The sequence below is a fragment of the Epargyreus clarus genome, unplaced genomic scaffold (genome assembly GCF_041222505.1).
Source record: "Epargyreus clarus isolate Ecla_fem2 unplaced genomic scaffold, WU_Ecla_fem_2.2 ptg000002l, whole genome shotgun sequence".
NCBI lineage: Eukaryota > Metazoa > Arthropoda > Insecta > Lepidoptera > Hesperiidae > Epargyreus > Epargyreus clarus.
The window spans coordinates 649,964-671,160 of record NW_027332210.1 but is presented as its reverse complement, the minus strand read 5'-3'; the positions used below and the strand labels follow the sequence as shown (position 1 = coordinate 671,160).

The 21,197-nt window shown below is 33.7% G+C and overlaps 1 protein-coding gene across 2 annotated transcripts in view; it reads left to right on the top strand.

Moving 5' to 3' along the window:
- The first annotated feature begins 218 nt into the window (after nt 1-218).
- Nucleotides 219-21,197, top strand: part of LOC140745335 (protein Skeletor, isoforms B/C) — a 62,842-nt gene continuing 41,863 nt past the window's right edge. The window contains exons 1-2 of one of the 2 annotated variants that reach the window (XM_073077125.1): nt 219-269; nt 12,934-13,156. In XM_073077125.1, coding sequence (XP_072933226.1) covers nt 13,090-13,156 — 67 coding nt within the window. In that variant the 5' untranslated portion in view covers nt 219-269; nt 12,934-13,089. The remainder of the gene's footprint in view (nt 270-12,933; nt 13,157-21,197) is intronic. The other variant, XM_073077131.1, reaches the window with a different exon arrangement.

Below are 21,197 nucleotides of genomic sequence, written 5' to 3'. Positions count from 1 at the left end.
TTAAATTGTTTAACGTATGTCTTTTACATGTAAAGTAAACCAAAAACCTCTATGAACTCTGTCCATTAATTTAACTAAAAGTTTTATCCAGCAGTTTAATATGTAAACAAACTGGAGTGAATTTCTCCGTAACAAAGGATTCCTCGGTGGGATTCCTGCGGCGTTTCCCCGAAAAACGGGAGAAATTTCGTGCAATAATCCGGCACCAGCAGTATTACCCCGGCCGCCCGGCTGCCCGCGCGCGTCAACCGTTTCACCTCAAACACAAAGTAATTACAAAAAACCTTTATTACATTAATCGAACCTAACATAAATTATCCGCATAATTAAGCTGTGTTTTACAAAAAAAATAAATTCGTTTTCATAGAAAAAGTGCGCAAACGGATGTGTTCAAATCGAATCGAAAATTGATTTTTTTCTGCTCCGTATTTTAGGCTGGATCGGTCTAGCTCTTTGAGTTTTCGCTCGAAATCCAGTGGTTCGGGTTAGGATTGCTGAATTATTCTGTTTTACAGCATCGCTTTCGGCCATATTAGCTAGATTTTTTAATTACATCGATTTTTTCGGTTACCTAAGTCGTAATCGAGAGAATATTTATAAGCTTCATCATATCGTTACGTACATTATATTTTTTATATAAATAGGCAAAGAGAACAGTTTATGACGTGTTTTTTGCGGTTTAAAAACCATTTTTTTTTGGTTTTTATTAACGTGGTTAACGTGCCATAAAGAAAATCCTCTAATTTTCAATAATGATTATAGCGGAATTTCTACCATAAGAAGAACATTATATTTAAATAAATACATATATGATATATCGTTTTTATATGTGAGTTTACAGTGACCTGATTAAAGGCTTTTTGAATAGAAGCCTGCAGTGGAGTCAGTGAATTAATATTATCTTTTCGTAAGCTCTACATACTACGAAATACGAAACTCTATTACGGTGGCCTCATTTTCAAAGTAAAATTTAGTTAAATTAAATAATCTTTTCTTTTTATTTATATCTGTATTGCAATAAAACGTATCTGTCCTAAAATATTTAAGAGATAGTTATTAAAATCAACTATGTATTTGCGTTGGTTTTCGGACCAAAAAATGTGTTTTGATTCTTGTTATTCTTGCACAAATCTTTTAAAATCGTATAGGTTCTTTTTAATTTATATTTAATTTTCAAAATATTTTAAATAACTACGTGTCAGTTAAGGTCAATTAAAATGGTTGTAAGTCTACAATATCTTTCTGCGAATTTTAAAATTACTAAAACAGTTAGTTTTCGGGAACCTATAAAATATTATATTATTTTTAGGCATATATAATTTACATTTAAATAAAAATAAAGAAACATAAATGACTTCTATTGTAGTAAAGGAAAACATTGTAAGGAAATCAGAGTGTCTTTACTGATATTTCCTTCGCAAAGATGTATTTTCGAAAATCCTTCCTTCATATGAGCACTATCGTATGTATAAGGAAATTCTGTGCAAAATATATTTCTAAGTTGGTTTAAACTGTGTGTTACATACAAAGCAGTGTTAGTTTTAAATTCAGTATATGTCTGATGTTATTATGTTTTTGCTATTGCATTTATTTGCTTGACCTATATGTATGTTATGTATGTATATTAAGGAATTTATGAACTCAATTTTTGTCAACTTTGAACGGTCCGTTTAATTCAAATTTGACGACTCAAGTATGTTAATAACAAGTATGTTAATATGACTCAAGTATGTTGATAACATACTTGAGTCTTCTCTTTTCTGGTGGAATTTTCAAATCAATTCTTCACTACTTTCCCGTTGTGCTAGAGCCTGACATTTTAAACATATTACAGATTTTGATAAAAATACCGAAAGTAAAAATAATAGTTAATAACGAATTGTTCAGGTAATTTTGATTATAAAATAAAATTCTTGATTATTATGATTTAATCAGTTTAAAATAAGTATAAATACATGAGCAAAGTCGCGAGCAAAACGCTAGTTAATCAATTACATACGGTAGGATTTCATAAGTGCTTAATTATGGTAGAGATGTGGTTTTCCATTTATCGACCATAGAGTTATGTGTTTGGTTGAATACGAATATTTAAATTAGTCGCTCTATTAGGACTCTATTTTGTATGTACTCGTAGTTAACATATCTAATTATGTTAAATGTTAAGTCAACTTACTTCATTAAATAAATTTAACATTGTTTTAAGAAAACCACTAATGTTGGTAAATATTAATGTTGTATTAATGCTTATTAGACATTCCTAGAAGTATTCATATGTTCTAGGTAAACTTGGAAACGCTTCGCCGAAGCTTAATCTAGATATTAGTCTTCCTAGATTATCTGTGTAGATATGAGTACTCAAATAAATCTAGACAATTATTATAAAAGAAAATAAATATTGACTGCTTAAAAATATAGCTGGTGTCATTCACAATTTAGACGAATCCAACGACACTTCATGTTAAAATTTGTCAAGCCATTTTGGCCGAATTTTGAGATATACGAGTACTAACTGGTCGAAGAACATTACCCTCGCAATCGCATAAAAATATATCAATCATCTTATGTATAAAATTCTCGTGTCACAATGTTAGTTACCTTACTCCTCCGAAACGGCTTTACCGATTTTCACTAAATATACGCATATTCAGTAGGTCTGAGAATCGGCTACTATCTATTTTTCATACCACTAAGTGATAAGGGTTGTTCACCCTTAACATTTTTTTATTTATGGAAACACAACGTTTGCCGTCAGCTAGTTATTATTTAAATAGAAGAAAAGTTGTGTAATTTTTTTAAATCAATCTATCGACCAATCAAGTTTTACGAACAAACATACAGAGCTGAAGTTTTATATACATAGTAATTTTACCAGAAGTTCAAATACTTTTATCTAGAAAGGCGGTGCCCGCACTCGAACTACTAAGTACTGCCCTAAAGGTTATACGCGCCGCCCACATGACACAAATAATAAATATCGAATATTTTAAATAAAATACCGAAAAGGTTAATATTTTTTAGAATGGTAGAAGTTATGTGTTGTGAAAGCGACTATGTCACCACCACTGGTATTTATCTGAAGGTTTTTATTTATTTATCTTAAATCAGACCGACCAAGGAAACTTACAAGGACCGATCTGAATTACTGTCTGTTATATTTATAGTGAAAATTATTTACTTAAGTCATAGATTAGAAAAGATAACTCACTCCTAACAAGAAAATGTAAGTAGTTTTAACAATTGAAATTGTCACTGTCATCTATTTTCGTGTTTGAAAAATATTAAAAAATGTAGTTTTAGATCATTTACAAATGAAACGATATTTCTCCGCACATTATCTTCGATTTCGTGTTTTTGCACCACTTAACTGCGCATGTCGGCATTGTTCCGTGTAAATTACACCATGACGGCCGACAGAGAACAGATTTGTCAGCCGTTTAAGCCTTTTAATGGCTACCGGTCAATCACAAGACGGTGAGATATCTATACTTATCTATGGACGAATACTACAAAACCTCATAATTATGTTAAAATCCGTAAAGCCGTTTTAGCTGGGCGTGCCAAAGATTGAGACATACATACATACACACTCGAAAAACATTATAGCAATAACAATAAAAAGCTTGGAATAAACAGTAGGGTTCCGTGAACTAAAGTTCCGTTTTTTAATTTTGAACTGATCAAAATTGAACGTTAAAGTTCAATGTGTGGGCGTGTTTGATCTGGCCCTTGACCTTTTGGAAATTATCTCACATTTTTGATTAAATAGATCGTTTATTGTTAAAATATTTTAGTTAGCTAACTTACACGAGGCGGCTATCTTAGTCTACAGTGATCGGCTTTAGGTAGAACTTAGGCTTTAGGTTGAAGGTGGTAGAACCCTTTGTGGTTCGACTCTGGCGTCACCACCGCCACACCTTCGAAAGCCACCACCACTTATTAAAAAGCTTAATTGTAACAATGATTATGTAAACGGGCAGTCACATTTTTTCATAATTTTGAAAAGCGGATTTTTAATCATTTTTCCCTGAGGAAACTGAGGTTTCAGTAATTATTCCGGGATTGATAAACAAACCTTACATTTATAATATTAATAAGTATTTTAAGTGTAAAACCTTATTTTTCTCTTCTATGTGTAAAACAAATAGTAAAACAATTTTTAAACATTTATAGGCTGTAGGTATATATTTCTAAATGAGAAAATACTTTAAAAACTGACTTCAAGGAACGCTTTTCCTTCAAAAGAGTGGAAAAGTCTTAGAGATAAAGAATTTTTCTTTTATGTAGATTCGTACGAAGTGGAGTACCTAAGTAATTTTCCTTGGATTGCTTGAGAGTTCGTCCTACTCGTATATTTGGACATATAGAATTTAAACCTCCACGGCTTTTATAGACTGTTCAAAGTTAAGTAATGTATGGCGTGGTGGATGTTGGATGGGTGACCGGTAGTGGCTAAATTTAATGAATTGTCTGCTTCAGAGCAGATATTAAGCATTTCTTCAGTTTTTTAGGAGGTTTTAGGTTCGTTTCCTGTTACTGACATAAATACATTTTTCTTGACATGCGTGACTGTCATGTGACATGTGTGCGTACGACACGATAGATGCGAGCCACGCGTGCGGGTGAGAAGCGCGTGAGGAGATAAACACGCGTGTCAAGAAATCAAATCAAATCTCTTTATTTGTGAATACAGGTTTTAAAAAGTTACATATAGTGCGCTATATTCCAATTTTTCAGGTATACAAATATCATAAGAAAAGCGTATTGTTGCGTATTTGGCTACAGCCTTTTTTGACGTTCCAACTAAGTCCTCCTAGGATGTCTCAACTTTAATTCCCTTAAGACTAGGAGAGCAAACATACAGTTAATGACTGCGTGCAAAATTTTTCGAGGCTTAATCGATGCGCCAGACCTGCATAACGAGCTAGCCAAATTTTTCACGCCGTATAATTACTATCGAAGCCGGAAACAAACTACTTGCCGTACCTTCTAGCCACACAGTCGCACATGCCAATTCGCCTATACCTCGTGCCCTCGCTGGTTTGACAAGTCTTCTAAACGCATATCCTGACTTCGATCTATTTGCTGACGGATGGCAGGAAGTTTTAAGTGTGTGCCTTAAGTTTACGGTTAAATTCTAACCTCCTACATTCTCAGTTGCTTTTCTGTAAATGTAATGTAATATTAAATTTCGTACTCACATAGTTTATTTAATTATTGTTTTTCTTATTAATTCTTAAATGTTACTATTTAACTTTCAGCTATTATATAAATGTTTATTCTATTTAATAATGAAGTCTCCTGTATTATGACATTGAATTTGACATGTTAACTAGTGTAAGTGATTAATGTGTCGTTCTAATTAACAATAAATAAATAAATAAACAAATAAGTCGGTCCTATTGTATTTGAATTACAAAATCTCATTGGCGTCAGTAGACACTTACAATTTGGTGGACTCCGTACTGATTTGCTTCTTTACTAAAAAAAATAAGTAATTGGTAGAACCCTTTGTGGTAGGACTCTGGCGGCACAACCTACATTCCACACCCAATTCTGCCTAATAAAAACAATGTTAAGCGCTGCTGTGTACTGATTTGGAGGGTGTGGTAAGGGAGACGTACTTTTCCGAGGCGTTCCAACTTAGTCCTCAGGGGTAGCGGTGCATCTGTGACCGACCTCAGGTAGGAATATCAAATCTTATCTGGGCTTGATTACAGATATCAATGGGCGCCAGTAGTCACATACCATCAGGTGTACCACATGCTCGTTTGGTACTCTTATATTATAAAAGAAGATTTCCATGAAACTTAATAATGACGAGGATAAATTAATATTTTATAAGCTCTACCTTTGTAGAGGCGATTGAATCTCCCTTATTGCGAGTTCCAAGAATCAATAAGATCATTGAACTCTCTCGCAATAAACTCATAATATTTTTCATTAAACAGAATTTTTTATTAAAGATAATGATATTCTGGAGAAATAACTTTCGTTGGAAACTCTATACTATTTTAAATTACGGAAATAGCAAACGCACATGCGGTCCATCTGATGGATAGTGATAACTGTCGCCTATGGACATCTGTAATCAATCTCAGATAAGATTAAATTCCTACCTCAGATCTGCCACAGAGAATTGCAACACCTAAATACTATGTTAGAACGTCTTAGTCATCGTTACTTTGCTTTGAAGGGTGTGCCTTCAAAGCAGAACACAGTAGCGCTAAACACTGTTATTATAAAGCAGTAATTGGCGGTATTGTAGAGAGGAATCACGAAGGGTTCTACCACCTTGAAATACGTATATCACTGGTTGAGCGGTGCCCTTCCCTTGAATGTAGCAACGCTTCACCGTGACTCAATCAAATATTCATTTATTAACACAATTCATTAGACAAATAAATAAATAATAATGAAACAGTTATCCAGAAAAAAACATTCATAATCATTTATAAAATATAATTGTTTTCATTTAAACTTTACGAACGCTTGATTTTTGGTCTAAAAAATTCGACCTTTGTTTGTTGGATATCGATGGATAGAAAGTCGATTGATTATCTCGAAATTTTGCATTATTATTGTTTGTCCAAAGATCGAAGTTTGTCAATTTCTCGAAGGCTGCAAGCAGTTGTTAAACGTCGATCTGTGGTAGGCTAAACATTGGATAGATGGAATATTATTATGGACGTTCTTGCCACGGACGTGTAAGATGTGGAATGAGCTTCCTCCCGAGGTATTCCCGGAGCGCTATGACATGGGGCTCTTCAAAAAGGTGCAAAAAGAGCTCTCCTTCAAAGCCGGCGATGCAACTCCTCTGGTGGCGACTCCTCTGGTGTTGCAAATGTCCATAGGCGACGTTAACTACTTTCCATCAGGTAGCACGTCTGCTTTATCGTCAGGTTCAAATATTAAAAAAAAAAAAAAATATATATATATATATATATATATATATATATATAAATATATATATAAATATAAATATAAATATATATATAAATATAAATATATATATATATATATATATATATATATATACAGGGTGAATTTTTAAAACGGGCCTTCAGGGCCAAATCCGAAACTATAAGGATTAGCGAAAAATGCTGAAAGGAGTTACGAGGCCGATTTTGATAAAAACTAAAACTGCATCATTACTTTTTTAAAATATTTTTTTCCTTAGCCGGGAATCGAACGAGTTCATTTTGAAAAAAATTACACCTGTATCTTATTCCACTATCTAATAGTGTCGCTTATAAGGATCAAATTCTGGGAAGTAATGTTATGTGACAAATTAAAGGAAAAGGAAAATTTTGAAGAAAATACGTATTTTTCCATACATTGGCATACTAATTCTTAAGGATTATACATAACAAATGATTTATGTATAACTAGTGGTGCCCGCGGCTTCGCCCGCATTTTAAAGATATAATATGACATACATAAAACAGAAAATTCGTACCTTCATTGGAATGACAGTGGTGGCATCTGTCGGTCTTACCAACTCCCAAACCTTCGTGGGCTCTTGGACAACAACTTTGCAAAAGATCATCACTTGATCAAATGCATAGTTTCCGATTTTATAAAATGTATATAGACAAATATTCATTTTTATATAAATAGATAGATGATCGACTAACATGGATAAGTAAAGTCACTGTAGGTAAATTATGAAAAAACCGAATTTCGATCTTCTGGGTTGAAAGATCAATTCACTGAATCGATCCATTACTGGAGATCGATTAAAATAATCGATTTTTTGGTTCAAAAGATCGATTCTCCGATTAATCGATCTCAGATCGCCATCCCATCCGTAGTTCCCGTGGGATTTCCGGGATAAAAACTATCCTATGTCCTTTCTCGGGTCTCAGACTATCTTTGTACAAAATTCCATTCAAATCGGTTCAGTGGTTTAGCCGTGAAGAAGAGACAGACAGACAGAGTTACTTCCACATTTATAATGTTAGTAAGGAAGTAAGGATTTGCTGACGGATACATAATTTGTTTGATCTTGATAACCTTTTTTTTTCGCTATCCTCGAAAAAAGATCGAAGATAGAATCGATTCTTAGGGCCTCGATTTTTTTATGAATCGATTTATTGCACTTCGATTCGAATCGATTCAAAAATCGATATTTTCGGAAACAATCGCCACCCCTAAATAATCCCAATAAATCTCTATAAACAAATATAATGTTGCAACCGTCTCCGATTGCAAGAATTGATATTTTTAAACTCATGGTTATTTAAAGTATGCCAAAAGACCCACAAACGTAGGTAGGATCCATTACTGGAGACGGATTTAAAAAATCGACTTTTTTTGGTCAAAAAGATCGATTCTCTGATTTATAGATCTAAGATCGCTATCTGGGATAAAGACTATCCTATGTCCATTCTAGAGTCTCAGACTATCTTTGTACAGAATTTCATTAAATTCGATTCAGTGGTTTAGGCGTGAAGAAGAGACATACAGACAGACAGAGATACTTTCGCATTTATAATATTAGTAAGGATATCGATTAAAATAATCGACTTTTTGGTCCAAAAGATCGATTATTCGATCTTAGATCGCCATCCCTAGTTCCCGTGGGATTTCCGGGATAAAAACTATCCTATGTCCGTTCTCGGGTCTCAGACTATCTTTGTACAAAATTTCATTAAAATCGGTTCAGTGGTTTAGGCGTGAAGAAAAGACAACCAGACAGACAGACAGACAGACAGAGTTACTTTCGGATTTATAATATTAGTAAGGATTCTTTAGAAACAGACATAAGTCATACCATTGAAGAATTTGTTGGTTAATTAACTAATTATTCGATGTTATGACTATGACATACGGCTTAGTATAAGAAAGTAATAGTTTGGCAAATAAGTTACCGCCGTTTTTAGGATTTATTTTTTAATGAAAATAGATAACTGATTAAATAGTACATTCTTATTGTTTGTTGTTTACAACTTCGTTTCAACGTTAAATATGATTTTCTATATCTCTTTTTTTAGTAATCACTCGGATTTGACTCTAAAAAGAAATTCTCGCAAATTGTCAACTTTACATCTGTATTAAACGAAACTCCGCCCATAGCAAGTAAATCTATTATAATGGTCCTAAAAATAACCTTAGCTAAGTCGGACATAAAAATATAAATTATTCGGAAAATAACGTCCATTTCGAATGATTAGAAACATTGAGCTAAAAAAAAATGTTAATACACGAAATGTTTAAATTAATAAATGGCGGGAACATAACTGCCAAATTAATATGAAAAAATATGTATTTTCTTAAAATTGAGGCTTTTCCTTTAGTTTGTCGTACATCATTACTTTCCAGATTTTGATACTTATAAGCAACACTATCAGATAGTGGAATAATATAGAGGGTGCATTTTTTTTCAAAATGAACTCGTTCGATTCCCGGCTAGGGAAAAAGTTATTTTAAAAAGTAATGATGCAGTTTTAGTTTTTATCAAAATCGGCCTCGTAACTCCTTTCAGCATTTTTCGCTAATCCTTATAGTTTCGGATTTGGCCCTGAAGGCCCGTTTTAAAAATTCACCCTGTATATATATATATATATATTAATAACGGGCGTATAAGAATGTTTTTATATAAACACTTTCTTTTTTAATTCCGTGATCAACATTCACTGTAATTACACGAAATTAATGTCACATTGGAAAATTTATCACTTTTCAAAGTGTTTTGTGTACATAAATAAGTTTAACGATTTTTTACACTTGCGTCATAGTAATTTTAATAAAGTTGCTCTACAAATCAGTACCTATAGAAAGAGTAAATGCTGCCAACATCTTGGGTACCTTGCCCAAAGACAATGGCATGATTTTTTATGGTAGTGTTTATGTTTTGTATTATTTTATAAATAATTTTATTATTGTACAATTGTACATATTTAATTTGTTATTTAAGAATTTTATAACAATGTTAATTAAAGTTTTTGTTATACAAGTATATTGTACAAATAACATTCGTTCACTATAAAAAAAATATCTAAAAGTGTGTATGATTTAATTTCGAATTGACGTCATTTATTAGCCATGAATAAATGCCAAGACAGTCCGTTATGTATTAAATAAATGTCGAGCGATATGTCAAGTAAGGTTTTTGGGTGAAAGTGTTTACAACCGGTATCAGTGGCTACCTATCGTTTGCTTTGCTTGTTTAATATTACTTTCTACGTTCATAGCTACACTAAATTTACAATTGAGGCTGCTAGAACCAGAGTGGCCTGACTGCATTTTAATGCCTTTTTTTAAATTATAATATAGGAGTAGCAGACGAGCATACAGTCCACCTGATGGTAAGTGGCTACTGCCGCCCATGGACATCTGTAATCAACCCCAGATAGGATTAGATATTTGTACCTGAGGTTGGCCACAGATGCGTCGCGACCCCTGAGGACTGGAACGCCTCGAAAAAGTCGGTCTCCCTTACCACACCGGAACACAGCAGCGCCTAACACTGCTGTTATTAGGTAGAAATAGGTGTTTTGTATCTATGTGTATTTTCGTAATTTATAAATGTTGCACACTTTTACTCTTCTTCATATTGTAAATCATGTTTTTTGTAGTTAGGCTACTCTGGTTCTAACAGCTTGAATTTAGGTGACTGGGAATCGTAATCAAGACCTTATGGTAGTAATCATTACGAGTTGTAACCACTATTATTATCATCATCATCATCACATAGATTAGTAAAGATTACTCACTCCTAACAAGAAAATGTACCCAGTTTTGAGAATTGAAATAGTTGCGTAAAAAAGTTTTGCCACGTCTCCGTGCTAAAATGTCCCTAAAATATTTAAAATAATTATTTATTTATTACGTAAATTACGTAATTATTACGTAAATTCGTTGTTTATTGTAAATTTTCTCTAAAAATGATTTTATTTGTCAAGGATTAAAAAAAAGAACTTACTAAAATAAGCTGTTTGTGACTTCATTCAATTTCAAGGCGGGGAAGTATCTTTACTAATCTATGCATCATCATCAACAACCCATTACTGTCCCACTGCTGGGCACGGGTCTCCTCTCATAATGAGAAGGATTAGGCCATAGTCCACCGCGCTGGCCAAGTGCGTATTGGTAGACTTCACATACCTTTGAGATTATTATTTTTTTATAAATCTCTCAGGTATGCAGGTTTCCTCACGATGTTTTCCTTCGCCGTTTAGCAAGTGATAATTAATTTCTAATACGCACATAACTTTAAAAAATCAGAGGTTGAACTGGGATTTGAACCTCGGACCCCTCGATCGAGAGGCCGAGTTTCTTAACCACTACTATTATCTTACTATTATTATGCTGTTTCATATTGTTTTTATTTTTTTACACTTTGTAAGGTGTTTACATTTTGTTTCTCTTTTGTAGTTATATTGTAGTATAATGTTGTATATAGTGTAGTATTATATAAAACTCATTTTCATTTTCACTGTTCATATGTTTTTGTTGCCAATTTCCGAGAATAAATGATTTTATTATTATTATTTTACTATTACTAGTTTTTTTTTTATAATATAGGAGTAGCAGACGAGCATGCAGTCCACCTGATAGTAAGTGGCTACTGCCGCCCATAGACATCTGTAATCAACCACAGATAGGATTAGATATTCCTACCTGAGGTCGACCACAGATGCGCCGCTACCCCTGAGGACTAAGCTGGAACGCCTCCGAAAAGTCTGTCTCCCTTACCACACCCTTCAAACCGGACTACAGCAGCGCCTAAAACTGCTGTTATTAGGTAGAAATAGGTGTGGCGGTGGTGCCGCCGGAGTCGAACCGCAAAGGGTTCTACCACCTTTAAAAAAAAGTTGTGCAGTTATTCATACAATGGTTGATTACATAGATATATCACGTCTTTATTAGTAGTATATCTATGGGTTGATTACTTATGATATTATTTATAGTATTTTTTTATTTTGACGAATGGCTGACAATGACGTTCTAGGTTATAAGTGTATTCAGTCAATAAGATCCGGTATGACACAGCAATAAAATAATAAAACCAGCTTAATTGACCTCAGACAGCTTCATAAAATAATAGATAAAAACATCTTAACTTGTGAGTCTAGAAAATGTTTCTATTTTTTTACATTTTGCACATAATGTAAAAAAAAAATTAATTTCATTAAAAAAATATATATCTATAAAGTAAATTGATCTATTTCTCTTGACAAATGATAATGACAGAATTAAGACGTTTCGAAACAATCATCACGTATATAATTTATTTACTGACCCAGCCTAAAATAAAAATGTAACGTAAATAATATAAAAATAATAACACATCTTACTTATACTTAAAATTTACAGACTTACTTATAGCTATAAAATAACAGAATATTTTTTTTTATTTTTTTATTTTTTATTTTCAATAATTCTACAAGTTACATTTAATTATTTACAATATTAACGTAATAAAAAAGTACAAAATAATATATGAAACAGGCTTTAAAAATACTTATAATAAAATAGTTAAATATAATAAGCTTCATCCAAATTGTTGTCTCTTGGAAGAGAATATTTTATTTGCTTTACGTAAGAGTTACAATAAAAGTTATTCATGAACGCTTAATAGTATTACTTATTTAGTGCCTCGTAATAATATCACATCTTTAGAATTAGGGTGACACAGAATATAATTTTTGGGAAATTGAGTTCATAAAACTACTCAAATGTAAAATAAAATTTGAGTTGTTTTATGAACAGTTTCCAAAAATCGTCAAAATAAAATAAAAGACAAAAAAAATATAAAACAAAACAGATTGATTTAAAAATATCAAAATCATGTCGATTGAATTATTGTATACATGGTCTTTTTTCCTTTTTTTCTTTTTTCAATGTCATCATAATTCTAAAGCTGCGACATATCCAAACACTGAAGCGATAAGACAACTAAGCGTTTATCAATAACCCATCCTAACTTAGCAGAGCGCGCAACAAAACCGACAATAACTAGACCTAAGTAGTGAATAAGAATAAAAGAAACAAAATAAGTGAAAGGTGTACAGTGAAAGTCAGTGTGTGTCGTACCTCGGTAGTCAGTGCACGTGTTTCAGTAAGAGCCGCCCTACGGATCGGCCAATGAGGGCGAGGGCGACGCCCCCGCTTCCGCGCGTCGCGGCGGCGCTTCTCCTAATACTAAACGTTGGTAAGTCAATTTTGTCCTACTTTGTAATGTCTTAGGGACTTAGTCTTAAGCAAGCTTTAATAGACAGTAAGATATTTAAACATATCTTATTTCAAAGCCATAGCATCTCGAATTGATTGACATATGTTTTGGAGTTATTACCAATTGTGAGAGAAATAAACTATTTTCATTTCATTCATTTCATTTCACCAATTGGTAATAACTCCAAAACATAGGTGTAGGAGTCGTGGAGGGCACCAAGGTCCAATGTCATTGTAAATAAGCAATTTGAAGGTTATGTGGAGTAACACATAAATTAAGTTTAAAAAGCTTCAAATATATCTACTTTGACAATTAAATGCTAAGGTGTAACTTTCATACAATCTGTCAAATAAGTCAATTTTGTTTCTCTACTTTGTAATGTCTTAGGAACTTAGTCTTAAGCAAGAAGCTTTAATACACAGTTAGATTTTTAAACTTATCTAGATTCAATGTCATAGCATCTCGAATTGAGTGACATATGGGGAATAAGTTATTACCAATTGGTAATAAGTCATGGATGACACCTCCTCATGTCCAGTCTTTGGCTACTGCATAGTTGAATGTTTATGCAAATAAGCTATTTGAAGGTTATGTAAGACATCAATTAAGTTTTTGTTTTTTTAAATAGACTGACAAATAAATGCGGAGGTGTAACTGTCAAACAATCTGTCAAATAATTTAATTTATTAAATAACTTTATTCGGTCATTATAAAGACGCCCTAGCCTGTCAAACCTGAGGTTGCATTCCCACCAGGATTGCTTTAATTGTATTAAATTAAATTTTATTAAATATCATTGTAATTCTATAGGTTTATGCAATATTTATAACTAAAAACCTAGTGGATAAACTCGACCTCCTAAGCATCTCTGATAGATATTTCAAATTCATGTCTGTGGGAAATTAAGAAATTAATATTATAATAATCACTTGTTTAAACGACGAAGGAAATATTGTTAGAAAACCTTAAAGTTGTTAAAAAGTCTTTAAGGATATGTAAAGTCTAAACCCACTTGGCCAGCGAGGTAGACTTTTAGCCTAAAACCCTCTCAGGTCTCACTCCAAGACCCGTGTTCATTGGGACAGTGATGACGATATTTATAACTAAAGTTTCACTTTCAGATTATTACTAGACAAATAATAACCATAAATCGAATAATCCACCCACATAATATAATATCTTCCCACTCATGACATTTAAATCTTACCACGAACCCAAACTAGCTGGAAATATGAGGACGAAACTTAATTAGTCCTGGAGTCTAGTTTGGATTAGTTTTAGATATTAGCAAGTTTGATAACCTTTGATGTAGAATTCTTAGTAGCCACTATGATAAGCCCATTTTGCAAAATAGATATCTTTTCATACCGTTTCTACTTTTATACACGCTAGGATTTCTTATCGTATCCCTGTAGTTCCGGGACCAGAATAGGGCGGTATCCCCTGCCTGTCGTAAGAGGCGTCTAAAAGGGGCTTTCGGGGTTGCGGTTGCAAGAGTGGGAGCTCGAACCGCCCGGCCAGCGACCCCGGGAAGGACGGCGGTATGTGTTCGTATACCGTCGTGTATAACAGACGGTGTGGCGAGCGGCATGCTCACCTGGCCGGAACCCGACGGCAACGCGCTAAGAGGACTCCGGTTGCGTTCCTCTGGAGATCCCGTAGTCCTTAACGCAGCGCCGAGGACGGCCACCGGGGGGGTTAGTGCGGTAAGAATCCCACATAACGCTGTGTCGCTCCCACGGCACCGGGTACCTTTCGAAGGTTTTCCCCTCGAACACAAAAAAAAGGATTTCTTATCGTAGATGCCACACAGCAAGTCAAAGAGTCTATAATGTTAAACCGGGAAGCTACCATCGCCAAATTTTCTAGCATGAAGCAGTTCTTCGTTTCGGTGGAAAGGTATGAATGCTGGCTTACAAATGAGGCGACCACCTCAGCCCCTATCAACTAACATAGAACCTCTCTTCTACGAGGAGTTCATTGATGTTTATAGGCAGCAGTGTCCACCTATCGGGTACAATCGTGTTTGGTACATCAATGTTATGATAACACTAGCTGACCCGGCAAACTTTGTACTGCCTCAAAATCTATTTATCAAATATATTTCATATAAACAATAGCCTATGTTACTCGTAGATAATGTAGCTTTCGAATGGTGAAAGAATTTAAAATCGGTCCAGTAGTTTTTGAGCCTATTCATTACAACCAAACAAACAAAGTTTTTCTCTTTATAATTTTAGTGTAGAAAAAATAAAACCCAAAAACAAAGTTATCTTCTGTTGTTACACAGGCCGGGTATCGAACCTAGAATCTACAGCCTGATAACCCTCATGGCGAAATGATTACCTTGTCACTTCGCAATACAGGTCGTCAATAAAATAATGAACAGCGACGCTCCTTATATTAAAAACGTAAATAACCAATTATTTTTAATACATCCCCTTAAAAATAAGATAAATTCACTATTAACAATGATATAGCATCTTATGCCGATATGGTATCTTAAGCCGAATGTCGAGGGTTCAAATCCCAGGCTATGTTCTTTTGCTTATGTGCGTATAAGAATTAGTTATCACATGCTTTAATGGTGAAGTAAAACACCGTGAAACCAGAATACCTGCGCGATCTTAAAATATTTCTTAAAGTATGTATAAAATTTCCCAGGCGCACACCTCTGATTTTTCAAAGTTATGTGCGTATTAATTAACACTTGCTTAAACAGTGAAGGAGAACTTCGCTAGGAAACCTGCATATCTGAGAAATCTAATAAAAAACGTTTTCAAAGGTGTTTGAAGTCTACTAATGTGCACTTGACCAGCGCGGTGGACTATGGCCTAATCCTTCCCCTTCTGAGCGGAGACCCCTGCCCAGTAATGGGCTGATGATTATGATGATGATGATGATGATGATGTATAAAGTTTACCAATAAGCACTTGTCCAGCACGGTAGACTGGCCTATTCCTACTTATTCGTGACCCGTTTCCAGCAATGGGAGGCAAATAGGTTGACGACGATCTCCTAAAAGATCTAAATAGAGGAAATTGTTAATATAAATTTAGTTGTGTTCGTGAAGAACTTTGGAGCGTGCTTCGTGCTAAATTAGTTTTAACTGTAGTAAGGTTGGAACGGTAGTAAGATTAGAGCACGAGCATGTGTCTAACTGCATTAACTATGTTGAATTCAAAGTTTCTAATTTACGGCACTAGATTTATATTTAGGTAGTACCTATTGTGTAGTAATCTAACATTTTGTAGTAATGAAATAGTTCAAATTAAATTACTGCATTACCTACACGTAGATATATGCAGGGTGAATTTTTCAAATAGGCCATCAGGGCCAAATCCGAAACTATAAGGATTAGCGAAAAATGCTGAAAGGAGTTACGAGGCCGATTTTGATAAAAACTAAAACTGCATCATTAGTTTTTTAAAATATCTTTTTCCCTAGCCGGGAATCGAACGAGTTCAATTTGAAAAGACATACACCCTCTATATTATTCCACTATCTGATAGTGTTGCTTATAAGGATCAAATTCTGGGAAGTAATGTATAATTCTTGAAGAAATAAATTCTTGGAGAATAAAACGTTCGCTTTCGAATAATTTGAAACATTAGGCCAAAACAATGAGGTATCCCTCGGGTCTAAGTCAATACGCCTTTATGTAAGTAGTATGTTTCTCCCTTATAATCAATGACCCTTAAAATCAGAACACAGCAACATTTTAACAATGATTTAAAGCAAAAATATGGACATCGGCCTCATCGTAATCAAAACTAATAGCTCTACATTCAAATATATTCAAGTCAGCTCTATCGATGTCAAGATCATCTAAGCATTATCTCACATCAAGTACGATATAATCTAGACATAAATCTGGCATAAGGCCGACCACTAACGTGATGGATCGACTAGTTAAACCTTAGAACTATTAGGTTGTCTTATACCTGGTATTAATAACCAATCTTTAATTATTACCTATCATAGATTGTTTGATAATGTCTAACCTAACCTAACCTAACCTAACCTAACCTAACCTAACCTAACCTAACCTAACCTAACCTATCATAGATTGTTTGATAATGTCTAGTATGAAGAAGAATGATTTTGTCTAAAAAAGTGGTCTATTTCAACCAAATCTCCCCTGTCGAATCTTAAGCTGCGACCGCGCCTCTGGTAAATAAATTAGACATAATTATGTACATACATACAACATTATACATACATTTTCCTCCGCAGTCTGGTAAAAGGTAAAACCATAGATTAGTAAAGATTACTCGCTCCTAATAAGAAAATGTAACCTTTTGACAATTGTCCCTGTCCTCCATTTTGTGTTTGAAAACAGATTTAAAAAAATGTAGTTAGATCATTTACGAATGAAACGATATTTTTTCGCACTTTTTCTTCGATTTTGTGTCGTAACTGCGTATGTCGGCATTGTTCCGCGTAAATTACACCATGACAGCCATTAAACGGCTAACAGAACTGTCAGCCGTTTAAGTCATATAACAGCTTCCTTCAATTACAAGGCGGTGAGATATTTATACTTATGTATGGGTAAAACACTGACACTGCAATGAAAGTAACATACACAAAAATAATCCGCGTAAATTACACCATGACAGCCATTAAACGGCTGACAGTTCTGTCAGGTTCTGTCATTTAATGGCTTCCTTCAATTACAAGGTGGTGAGATATTTATACTTATGTATGGCTAAAACACTGCAATGAAAGTTACCTACACAAAAATAAATGGCTATAAATATCATTTGCGTAATTGGTACATGTGAAGGCCATAATCGCATACCTTCTCTCTTGCTAGCCTGTGCGCACATTATGACGGTCAAGGGTATCGACAACCGGTTGTTTAATGAATACCGACTAAGGCATCATTATTTTTGTCTGTGGTTTTCCTTATACAAATGTCTATATACCTATTAAATGTCATAAGTCACCGTGATTCTATAGTTTCAATACCAATAACAAGTAATTAATTAAAAAAATCAAAAACCCGACTGCACCAGAAAGGCTGAAGTAGAATTTCCAAAAGCAGTGAAATAGGCATTTCATTATTTTTATCCAGAAAGCCAAATACAAATTTTCGTAGTAGGTTTCTGCTTCAAAAACAAAAGATATTATCCTATTTTATCCTCGCTCATTTACGCTATATAAAGAACCTATGTGTAAAATTGCAGCACGCTTAAGTTCAGCGGTTTCCCTTTGCGTTGATCTCTGGCACAGCAACTCATTCATTTAGTCAGAATGTCATCTCGATGTGTATAAAGTTTGGAAAATCCAAAAGTGCACGACTCATAATGCTCATTTAATTATGAAATATAAAAAAAAAAAAAAAAAAAAACTTAAGTCGTTCAAAATTAATCGCCGAAAAAACAGCTGTAGTAGGAAGAAGGTACTGCACAAGCGCCCCTGGTGGAATAAATGTACATAATATCAATAGATATACAGATATATACTCAAATGATGGATTTTTTCACAAGTTACAGTGTTTTCAGGTTTCGACATGACGGACAGGAAATTTTTTTGACCTATTTTGGTGTTTTTTTCCAATTCTATTGCAGTAAATCAATTTTTAAAAAGTATGGAATTAATCTCCATTAAATTATCTCGACAATAGTATGCAAAATATCTTGATTCCGTGAACTATCAAGGCTATAATAATAAAAATAGCCGCCAAAATGAAGCGAAAAAAATTTTTCGATCGTAAAGCACTCTCTGATGCTTCGCATCATGAGTCGTGCAATACGAGTAACACTCAGGGGTAAAAAATAGATAGTGGCCGATTCTCAGACCTATTGAATATGTATATAAAATTTGGTGAAAATCGGTGAAGCCGTTTCAGAGGAGTACGGTAACTAACACGAGAATTTTATATATAAGATATATTATATAATGTATGTGTAATCTCCTCTTAAATTCCTTTATTTTGACACCCTACTCGATAGGTTTGGTTAAAACTTTTTTTAAAACGTGTTGCTATTTCATGACAAAATCCACCATTTACGGTCTATAAAATATATAACTTCAATAAATCAAAGTTTCGGTCATTATTTTACCTCATTATAGCTAGAATTTCATTATTTTTATCCAACAAGCCTAATACAAAATTTCATAATGTTTGCTTCAAAATTGACGATTGTTCAAATGAACTTTTAACCCTTATTTTACCCTCTACGGGGTTGATTTTTCGGAGGGGGATACATAAGTGCGTCCTTGTTCCTATCCAGAAAGCCAAATATAATATTTTATAGTAGTTGTTTCAAAATTAAAGGATTTCAAAAAAACTGTTTTCCCCTATTTTACCCTCTTAAGGGAAGAATTTCCAAAAGGCCTTTCTTAGTACTTATTCACGCTATATAGTGAACCTATGTGCAAAATTTCAGAACTGTAAGGTCCTTGGTTTAGGCTTTACGTTGATTTCTGAAAAATGAAAAAGTCACTTAGTTAGTCAGTCAGTCAGTCACCTTGCTGTTTTATATATATACAAATATGTTTTTATAATCTCCGTTTAATTTCCTTTCATTTGATACCCTACTAGATAGGTTCGGTTAACCTTTTTTTTTAAATGTGTTACTATTTCGCGCCAAAAATCGGCCATTTTGATTTTTTTTTACTAATACCTATCTAAGGACACTCGGGTCATTGAGACAAATATAATGACACCTTAACTGTTGAAATTCATCCAGCCGTTTGTTAGATCGGATCAAATAAAGAAAGACAAACATACAAGATACGCGCGAAAAACATAACCCTTCCTTGACAGTCGGGTAAAAACTGTCGCCTCCGTAAGGTGTTATTATTATGCATATTATTTTTAATGCAAGATGATGAAGGGTTTACCACCATAAAGCTGGTCATTATTATAAAAACAAAAAACCCGACTACTTATCTAAAAAGAATAATATGAAATGGAAATGAATGCATAAACTGTGTCACTCTCACAATTCAGTCGAATTCATATTAATATAATAAAAAAATCTTGGTCGAATTTAGTACTTTTATTATTCCCGCGCAAAATACAACTCTAACGTCTTGAGCGTTCTTTTTCTCTTTTATGCTAACTCCATAGATTAGTAATGATACTTCGCCGCCTTGAAATTGAATGAAGCCACAAACAGCTTATTTTAGTAAGTTCTTTTTTTGAATGCTTGACAAATAAAAACATCTATAGAGAAAATTTACGAATAAATAACTAATTTACGTAATAATTACGTAATTTACATAATAAATAAATAAATAATTATTTCAAATATTTTAGGGATATTTTAGCACGGAGACGTGGCAAAACTTTTTTACGCAACTATTTCAATTCTCAATACTGGGTATATTTTCTTGTTAGGAGTGAGTAATCTTACTAATCTATGGCTAACTCATACAATTGTTGTACTACCAGCCCGTGACTATATAAATGGACACTTATTATTATAAAAATAACACATCATGACAATAACACAAATTAATTAATTAAAATAATAAGTACTAAGTATAATTCAATAATTTGAAAATATTTCTAACGGTATGTTAAATTAAAACCTCATATGATAAGTCTCCCTAACCACAGCCTTCAAAACGCAACACAGCAGCGCCGACGAAGTGGAACCACACAGGCATAAAGCTGTTGCATAAGAGCTGATAAACTGTATGCCGTTTGCATGTATTTGGAAACAGTGGTACAAGGTTGAAAACAAAGACATAAAGATATTAACTGCTAGTTTTTATCTGGCTTTGCTCATGGTCAGAGTATTTATATATCCCTCGCGAACGGTACATTTCTTGGGATAAATGATACCCTATGTCTTTTTTTGGACCTTTGACAACGTGTGTACAAAATTTAATGACAATCGGGTATGTTAATTCATGATTTATTAAAAAACAAACACACATTCGCATCTCTAACATTAGTTAGGATAGGGCTTTATTATTTTTTTTTTTATAGTTTAACCTAACGATTAAGCAGGCGTGCTACCTGATGGAAAGTAGTCAACGCCGCCTATGGACATTTGCA